Source organism: Citrus sinensis, chromosome 4 (assembly GCF_022201045.2).
Source record: "Citrus sinensis cultivar Valencia sweet orange chromosome 4, DVS_A1.0, whole genome shotgun sequence".
Classification (NCBI taxonomy): Eukaryota; Viridiplantae; Streptophyta; class Magnoliopsida; order Sapindales; family Rutaceae; genus Citrus; species Citrus sinensis.
The window spans coordinates 12,710,615-12,721,287 of NC_068559.1; the positions used below are offsets into that span (position 1 = coordinate 12,710,615).

The 10,673-nt window shown below is 34.7% G+C and overlaps 1 protein-coding gene across 1 annotated transcript; it reads left to right on the top strand.

The window, feature by feature from the left end:
- Nucleotides 1–364: 364 nt before the first annotated feature.
- On the top strand, nucleotides 365–1,246 carry LOC102609067 (RING-H2 finger protein ATL29). Its single transcript, XM_006491690.1, has one exon. The coding sequence runs from the start codon at nucleotides 365–367 to the stop codon at nucleotides 1,244–1,246; it is 882 nt and encodes a 293-aa protein (XP_006491753.1).
- The last annotated feature ends 9,427 nt before the right edge of the window (nucleotides 1,247–10,673 follow it).

The window sequence follows — 10,673 nt, forward strand, 5'->3', positions numbered from 1 at the left end:
AATCTTAATATCAAACTCCTAACCCGTCTAAGAGAAAGACTCGCTCAATAGCCAAGATTTCAACCAAGGGCAAGAAACCAATATCTCCACATCACCATTCAATTCCAAATTAAGCAACCCCTTTTGATTATTGATAAGCTCTATATTAAACATTTTTGACACGCCTCCTTCTTTTTCTCTTACTGAAGGTTAATACCTCAAAATCTACAAGCAATTAATCCAATAAAAATAAAAAATAGTCATATCAGCCACATTTTCTTTCATATATCATCTTTTCCTCTTGGTTTGTATTTTCTCATCCATGCTAAGAAACGAGGCCGGAACATTTCCAATCTCCGGCCACCCAATCACACTATATTTTTCAATGTCGTCCACGACGTATCCATCATCATCTTATCCTCCACATGCTGAAAACTACGCTTCCCCTCCTATTACCATCATTTTAACAGTAACTCTTCTTGTTTTCTTCTTTGTTGGCTTTTTCTCTGTATATTTCTGTAGGTGTTTCATGGAAAATATTGTCAATACATGGCAACTTCGGCAGAGCCCTTCAGGAAATGCTGCTGGCACATCTGATTCATCTGCCAATCCTGGACTCCATCCTTCACTGATACAAGCCTTTCCAGCATTTGCATACTCAACTGTTAAAGATTTTCGACGTCAAAAGTATGGTCTTGAATGTGCCATCTGCTTGGCCGAATTTGAAGATGACAATATTCTACGCCTTCTAACAGTTTGTTACCACGTTTTCCATCAAGAATGTATTGACCTTTGGTTGGAGTCTCACAAAACCTGCCCGGTTTGTCGTAGTGATCTTGATTTGCCTCAAAATTCATTGGAAAAATCTCCACTACTTTTTCGCAGTAATTCCATGAATAATATTACTGGAAGTAATGTGTCAACTTTAGAAGATGCCATAAGCATTTTTATTAAAGAAGACGAAGAAGCTAGAGGGGATAATGGTGAACAAGTAGTGAATCCAAATATCATAAAACAATATGAAAGATATGAGAAAATAGAGAAATTTTCAAGGTCACATTCAACTGGGCATTCAATGCATACAACAAAAAATGAATTAGAAGATAGGCATACATTGAGACTCCCAGAAAATGTGAAGTTAAAAATTTTAAGAGGACACAATTGGACAGGAAGTTGTATTACATTTGGGGAATTTGGAAGCCCTGTCACTAGGAATAATGTTGGGTTCGGGGATGTACCAAGGTGTTCAGCTAGAGTCATTAATTGACATTTTTTTCCTTTGAATTATTTTATTTTATTTTTCTTGGTTTACTGAGAAAAGACGGACATATAGACAATGTTAAGTTTTTACATATCAACTCTAAGTTATAGATAAATAGAAACTATTTAAGTGCAAAATCTTTGTCATTTTTTACCCTAATATTATATACCATGCATGATTTTAGACAGAGGCAGATGTAGTGTAGGACTAGTGGGGGCTCAAGCTCCCACTGAAAAAAAAAAACTCATTTTTGTTTAAAAGAAAAATTAATAAATTTTTAAATAATCCCTGTCATATTATTAAATAGTCTAAGTTTTTCCAGTTTCTACAACTACAGTAGAGAACATTTTCAACAATAAAATTTGTGAAGAATGAACTTCGGAATCGGATGGGAGATAAATGGATAAATAATAATTTGATTGTTCATGTAGAAAAGATGTATTTAATAGTATTGATAATGAATCTATTGCACAACGTTTTTAGAATATGAAATCGCGTAGAGAACAATTGTAATTATGTTATCAAAAAATTTATATATTCAAGTTTCAGTTTTTATATTTTGTCGTCATTTAATTTAGCCCCCGGTAAATTATTTTTCTAGATCCGCCACTAATTTTAGATCCTCGAATATTCATTTTATAACTAGAGTAGAATATGGGATATATACTTTATTCTTTTATACATGTAAACTCAAGATTAAATAATTGAAGTGGATTGACAATAAGATTATATGTGTATTTCATTAACAATATAATACCTTCTAAAAAAAACTGCTTGATGAACTATGCTTTATGTGTTAAAGCATATAGGTACATTTTATTTTAAAGTCCATGAACTTATATGAAAAGTTAACTTAAGAATTGAGGGTTGACTCAAGTTTATTATTATTAGAACAGTAATTATTGTTAGCTGATGTGAGTTGTAAACATCATATATTTCAATTCCACTAGATGAATCAATGATTTACTTGAAATTTTTTTAATCATTCCACTTCTAGGTCAACTCCTAGAAAGGAAGAAAGATACTTTGATTTCTCAAAAGTTTTCACAAACACGGTCGAGATAGGGACATATACATATTATATATCCTAAATCAAATTAATGAAGGTATCCCCCGTTTTATTAAAATGAGGATCAAGGTACAATATAGAAAAACGTAAACTTAATGCACGAAAAGATAAAACACACTGCATTAGAATGTGTCTTTATTAGTATGTACTTTCGAATATTTGAAAGTTTTAATTAATTTCATTGAATTTAGATAGGATTTCTATTTTTTTTCATTTCAGATTAATTTTTTGTGTTCTATGTTAATAATTATTTATTGGGAACAATCTTCTAATGAAATGATTTTTGCTCATTACCATACTTAATAATGAGATTTAAGTGATGCACTTTTTAGCATATCGTCATGGGTCTTGAAGCGAAGATTTGAACAGAAGGAATAGTACTTTATGAAGCCTAATACTAGAATGATTTTGAGAGTAAGCAAGTTATAGCTAAGAGCCTTTAATAGATGATTTGAAAATTAACAAAAGTACTCTTATAGATGATTTGAAAATTAACTAATTATAATCATGAGTCTTGAATAGATAATTTGAACAAAAATGCTATTTGAAGCCTGGTATTTGATAAATAATACGCTAAAAGGCATATAACTAATTTAATTTAATTAGATTATTTCTAATTAACAAGAAAAACACAAAAAATACGTAAAACTGACCTTAAATGAAAAATAAATTAAAAACCCATTCTAAACTTAATGAAATTAACTAAAACTTTCGAAAAAAAAAGTAATGACTCGTTTACAAACACAAAAAAAAAATTTAGGGGAATTTGGAGATGATTTGCTATGTAAATTAAAGTAGAAAATTTAAAATTGTGAATATTAGAATAAGTCAATAGTCAGAATTAACACGCTTCCTTTTCAAAACAACCCTAAGATAGTCACAAGCTCAATTATCTTGATCATTTCTTACTTAGCTATTAAGTAAAACAAGCACTACACATAATCACTTTCCATGAAATAATGTAGAACAAGCTCACAAGTCATAAGATTCAATTTAATGAAAGCATTAAAATTAAGAAAGGTTGGTTGAATCAAGAAATAAACACACAAACTTGATTTGGTCATCTTGAAATATATTCCACATGCTACTTTGGTTTAGTTCTTTGTGACAATTACGGATTAAATTTCATAATAAAGTTTCAGAATTATACTTTCTTCATCTTTCTCTAGAAAATTTTATAATTCACTAATTTTAATATTCAAGAACTACTTTATTCTTTGTTTAGGCGCACAATGAGATGAACTTGATGGTGATTTGATTGCTAGTTTAGGGTTTTTGATTCGTAATTGTCAAAAAACTAAATGTAAGTGGCAGATTGTGATAAAGATTATTGGATATTTTCATTTGATTGAATGTGGAATATAATTCAAGAACTGAGCATGTGTACTCATTTCTTGACTTAGCCTATATCTTTCTTGTTTCTAATACTTTCATTAAATTAAATATAGAAAGCTTGTTTTACTTGACAGCTAAGTAAGAAAAGATCAAGATAATTGAGCTTGTAATTATCTTAGGGTTGTTATTTTCAAAAGAAAGCAAATGATGATCTTGACAATTGGTCCAAACTCCATTATTCAGTGGTGGAGAATGATTCCTTAATCATATTTCGTATCATATATAAACCTTCTAAAACTTTGCTTCACAATTTTAGATTTTCTCCTTAAGTTTAGTTTACATAGCAAATCAACTCCAAATCCCCTTAAATTTTGTTGCATGTTCGATAGTGTGTCCTTAATTGATATGGAAAGATTGAGTTACGTTAGTTAAAACTAGAGAGGATTTTTAATTCAATCTTTATTACTAGTCAGTTTGTGTGTTTGTGTTAATAACCGTTTAATTTGGCATAATTGTCTGTGGGAATGACGCTTGTTTACTACTATACTTAATAACAATAATGTTTAAGGTAACGTTTTAAGTGATACGATTTTTAGTGTTATCACAATTTGCGTTGCCCAACTACATGTGGTGATTGACAATGTCACAGCTCCACCTACGGCAATTTACTGTTGCTTTATGGTTCTGTCAAGCTTTGGTGTTCTTGGTTTTCTTTTTTATCAAAGTAAGAAATCAAGAATTTTCACAACCAGCTTTCGCGATTCCAAAATTGATACAAGCACTCTAACCATGGAGAAGGGCGAGTTACATGCTATAATTGAAAATAAATAACAACATATGATTAATGCATGGCTGCCAAAATCTACCACAATCGTGCAAAAAAATATTCTATGTATGTAACATGAATCAAGGCCTCTCTCATATTGGTTTTTAGCAAACCAGGCCTAGAAAAATAATTTTTCTATTTAATAAAATCAGGGAAACTAGAATGTTTTCCTTGATTATGTATACATGCATATAGTGAGAGAAATACTTTAGATTTCTGATAAAGATTCCAAGAAGACTACAATAATAATTTCCACACCATTGATAGGATTAGCTGAACATGGTTGCAGCCTTCTCTACTATCTTTAATTTTCTCCCTCGCAAGTGTGGGCATCTAGTAAGCCTTGATTCTCGTGTCTACGAGGTCCTTGAAGAATTCCTTCTGGTCACAAAGTCTTTCTAGACAATTGATTGCTAACTGATAGATTTTCCCCCAAGGAGAGGTTGGTTATGTCCAACTGGTGGATTGTGAACTGTCTTTGAAGTTTTGGTTGAATCTCCTTCTGAAGAGATGCTACAAAAAAATGTTTTAATGAAGGATCATTAAAACCGTTAAGCTTGTAATACATTGTAGACATCCTCTTGTAGTGAAAATCCAGATCTTTTATCTGGAGAGAACAACACTTCATTAGATGGAATTCTCTTCTTGCTTGTTCATTAGCAGCTGTAGCTTCCCCAAGGAATTGCTCATAAATTATTCCTAGGACCTTTGAATTTAGATTCAAACAATCATAAAATAAAGGCCTTGACCCTTTATCTATAAAGATAAATATCGATGGTATAAGAAATCTGGGGTTGATGCCACACTCAAGAAAGAAGAAAAGATTGTGATGAGAACCATCAAAGGAATACCATTAAAGTTTCAAGTGATCATTTGCACATTCATGGAGGCCCAATTAGAGGAGCTAGAGCAAAAAAGATGCAAGTTATTTTAAATGAATTAATTGAGAAAATGTGGACTAAAAATGCAATTCAAGATGCAAGACATGATGTTGTGGGCATTATTCAAGTTGTTGGGCAGCCAAATATACAATTTGGGTCAAATCCAGAAAGGGTAAATTTGGAATAAAACAAGTATTGATTGAGCTGGAACTAATGTGCAAGCTATATACTACTGGAAAAACAAGTTGTTGGGCAGCCAATGCAATTCATAAAGCAGAATTTGAAGTTATCTAGAAGGTGTTATGACCAATTTATTACAGCTTGTTCAGGCTTGGAAATTCCAACCACTCCTTTGTTTATTCAACTTCATTTATTTGTTTTGTTTCAAGTTTTTCAATGTGTTTGGTAAGTCTACCATCAATGATGGTGGGCTAGTGTTAAGTTTGTCAATGACTAGCATTAATAATGGGGGGTTGGTGAAGACTTTTGAAGCATCCTTTGACAAACCTATGCTTGGAGGGTTGTTCCAATGTTTCCATTTGTATTTTTAGGATCTTGGGTTTCTATTAGTCTATTTAAACTCAACAACCTTGCTATGTAAGACAATAGAGATGAATGTTATTTTTGAATTTGAAATATCATTCTTTCTTTGGTTCTTTTGAGAACTAGTGAACTTTTCAAGAATTTGCATCCTTGTGGCATTCCAAAATAGACTTATCACTCAGCTTCTCATCTAAATCTTGAGTGTGGCATCAATATCCTTCTCTATACCTCTAGTTCATGTTTTCTTAAACATTGGGTCAAGGTTTTTTTGTTTTACTTAAATCCGTTTAAAGCTTTCTTGGGAAGTTGAAACTTCAAATTAAGTGTGGGTTTCAAAGTTTCATTGTGGGGTTCGCATCAGATTGTAAGTGATAAGCCAAGAAAGAATACCACAAGATGCAATCTTGATAAGTTCTGAATTTCTTTGAAGAACCAAAAGAGAAAGGCTCTCACTATTATTATAAGCTCTGATCTAAAATTCCCAATAGGGTTGCATGGGTTTATATAGTTGAATTTTATTATTGGAAAAAGGTTTTCTTTATTGCTAAATATAACCTAAAGTAAAAAGGAAATAAAAGATCTCGACTAAAGTAAAAATGAAATAAAAGATTTTATTGATCCTAAAGTAAAAAGAAAATAAAGGATTAGATTTGGAAACAAGATTTTGCCTGATTTCTCTTCCTAATTTGAAAAGACCTTATTTCTTGTTCATGCAAGTCACTCCAAATCATATTTAGAAGCTTGAATAATATTGACAAAGCATTGACTATCTTGAATTCTTAATTTGGGCAAATTCATGTCCCAAGACATGAATTTGAGATGTACTCAATTAATCCATTTAATACTTCCTTCATTTTCTTGGTTTTTGCCCTTGTCATTAGACCTCCGTAGATGTTTAATGTACCTTCTAGAGCTTTAGCAATTTGTTCTCAATTATTGCTAAATCCATGGGTAAGCAAGAGACAATACCCATTGGTATCAGAGCCACACTTCATGTTGAGGTGGTATCATTAGTAATTTGAATAATCTTATTTGATCTCCTAGAAGAAGATTCATCATCCATGGAAACACACACATCTTCAACTTCTACATCCTCTTCATCTCATATTTCTCTTTCTTCTACTCTCTCTCTTCCCAAATCATGCTCTAAACACATCACCTCCAAAATTGAGAATCTTGTTGAATATTCTAATATTCCAGAATCTGCTCAAATCAATGAGTCCTAGTTTCCAATCATGAGTCCTTACAATCTCTACAAACAGAAAACTTCTTTCACTAGAAGTATTCGGAACCTCATCTACACTAAAAGACCACTCCCAAAAGAGTATATCCAGTCTTCTAGACTGGACCAGTGTGCTCTACAAGCCTCACAGAGTGAACAATATGTCACTATGGAAATACCTTCAGATCTCGTTGCCAACTGGAAACGAGAAGGCTACACACACCTCCATCTTGGTGGGGTACGATTAATTCTCACTCTTCATGGTCAAAAAGGCTTACCTGTTACAGCTAGAATTGCTCTCCTAGACACCAGATTCAAGGAGTACCAATACGCTGTTATAGGCACCGTTCTGACAACACTTCATGCTGGCAGTGTCTTATTAACCTTTTACCCCAATTTCAACCTCTCTCTTGAGGATCCCAATCTTCCAACAACCCTTAAAGTCCAGATCCAGCTCCAAGGAGCAGAACAAGCACCCACATCAAAGATTGCAACCCTCCATCATCAAATAGTCTATCGATTACAGAATCATGCCCTAGATCTTCCTACACCTTACACAACTTCTGATGCCTTGATGATCTTGGCAGACACAGACACAATTCCAACCATTATCCAAATCCCCAAACAAATCCAGAAACAAGACTTGCTCAAGCTCATGCCTCTTGAATGGCTAACCAACTATGAGCATTTTCACCAAAATTCAGAACCAGTACAAACCACAGAAGCCACGTTTAACAGACGACCAAATGGTCAAGTTAAACTATCTTTTCAAACCCCTGATACCGAGCCTATTTCAAACAGTCCACAGCTTTCCTATACTGCTATGATCACAGCAGTTCAAACTGGTTAAGAAAAGAAACTTCCTATGCATGATTTTTCCTCCGAAGGGTATCCAATATATCCTGATAAAATCAATGGTCATTTTCTATGGGATGTTCCTGAAGCCCATATGTGCAACCCGGATTGTCCTTGCTTGGATGATACGGATATTGACGAAGAATTGGAAATTATGCGGAGAAAGAAAAGAAAAAGAAAAAATCTTCTTATCCACCATCATCTTGCAAATCTTTTCCTCCACATCCTCCACCAGATCCCAAACCTCCTGTCCATCCAATCAGATCTTGCCATATGTTTTCAAGTCACTCCTATGAAGAATCCTTTCCACCACTTGAAAAGCAGATAGACACACAAACTCGTGTCACCTCCAAACCTTTTGTTCAATCTCCAATTACAACCTTTGGGCAACCTGAAGAACCAAAACAGTATGAAGCTGTTTTGAATTGGCAAACCAAAAATGCCAATGCTCAAAATCATACTCTCCAACAACTCGGTAAGAAAATTGACCGTGTTGCCACTCAAGTCTCCCAGACTGAAACTAAAGTTGATTCGATCAGCAGTCGTTTAGATCAGATGTATATACATCTCTAAGACCGGATCTCTGAGCTAGATGCCGATCTCAGACGGATGATCAACAATCATATATGGGGTCCAGAGCTTAATAAAAAAGAAGCCGAGATCAGAAAACTTAAAGCTGAATTGTCCAGGATTGATGCTGAAAAGACTCGACCTTCCCTTTTTACTCAATCACAACCTACACCCGTATCTCCTCTGTTCTTTAAAACATATTCACCTTTCTACACACCATCCCGGCCTCAACAACCTGTTTATAATCAGTTCTTTGGTTTCTCCCACCTTCAACCGACTCCTCAACCATCTTCACCCAAAAAGGCATGATCTAAAGTCAAAATCTCCGAACCACGTCCCAAGGCCACTTCCTCTTCCTCTACATCTACAATCCCTCCAGAAGAATCACCACAAGACCGTCCCGAGCCTCTTAAAAAAGATAAAGGCCCAATGGATCAGTATCATTATCATACTGTCCAGACCCAATCTTCAGATTCCTCCGACTCTTCTGAGCCCGAAACACACAGTTCATGTTCGTCCTCCTCTTATGACTCATCAAATGCCTCCACTGACTCCGAGTCTGAATATGCTGACATTACAGGCATATTAATGGCCACTGAAACTGTAGATCCCAGTGCTTCTACTTCAACACCCATTGTTGATGACAATCCTTCTGACCAAGCATCTCAAACAGAACCCATACCACCACCAGTTCATGAACACTCAACAAAACCATCTTCAGCATCTTGGTTTACATTTGATGACATTCCCCGTCACAAATGGGCCGCTAGACTTCAAGAATTTGCTGCTTGGATTGATCTCCAAGGTACCAAGCTTAATGCTCAACCTCAAACCGTTCTTCGTGAATTCATGGCCCGCTCCACGGGTTCTTTACGAGACTGGCTAGAAAGCTTAGGAGAATACAGACAACTCCAATTCATGGAATCGCCGGTTAGTACAACCCTCAATATTATTCATGAACAATTCATCGGTGAAAAAACTGCTTCCACTGAAGCAAACAGAAAAGAATACCATCAGATGAAATGTTGTTCTCTTAAAAGACATCTTCTGGATGCTCATTACAAAAGAATGAGTATTCTATTCTACAAGCTAAATGGGTTCAATGAGCCATCTCTTAAACATGTCTTCATTGCCTCTCTTCCCCCTGAGTTACAACCCGATCTTCAAAGAAAACTCACAGCCACAAATCTAAGCATAGCTGATATCTCTCTGGGAAAGATTTTTCAAATGGCCATGCTATCTCTTGATAAGATCTGTGAACAAAAAGAATTCTTCAAAGATCTCATGGAAGACAAGAAACCCTTCTCTGAAGCTTGTAAAAAACCTTATCTCAAAATCGAGTGTAAGGATGAAAAGAAATGTGTTTGTCCAATCACAAAGAAACGGCATTTCCGGAAACACTTCCACAGAAAGTCATCCTCCAAAAAACCTTTTCAGTATTTCAAAAAGAAAGATGTTTCTCAGTACCGGAAGAAAAAATCCAACCGTTGTTTCATTTGCAAGAAACGCTGTCACTTTGCCTGCAATTTTCCCCACAAACCAGCCAAAGTTGTTCGTCTTATACAACATCTTCAACATTCTTCTTTGCTATCTGAGAATGACGATGTCGAATCAAATTTTTCAGAACAGTCCACACAAGATGATCAGACTGCCTTTCTAATTGCAGAATCTTCAGATTCTGAAGATATTTTCGTCATCTCTACAGTTCAAACTGTTAACCATGTTTCCACTATTCCAAGGCCTTCTCTCAAGATGTCCATCCTTCCTTCTAAATTCCATAAACCTATTCCTGTTATTGGGTTTATTGACACTGGTGCGGATACCAGTATGATTGATCCTTCTGTTCTTCCATCAGACAGTTGGGAACCTCATTCTAAACTTTTCCGAGTAGTTAATGGTGAGACCTTTGAAACAACTTTGATTACCAAAAAACCCATTGGTATTCAATTCTTTCCGAATTGTATAATTTGGAAAAAGATTGTAGCCTCCAAACTTCCAGATAAAGATTTACTCATTGGTTTTGACATTCTTCATTTGGTTAAAAACCTTTTCCTTACCAGTTCTGGAGTTCAATACAAACAAATGTTCTTGCCCTATACAGACACTCTCCGTCTGTATGCCCTTTTAGAGAC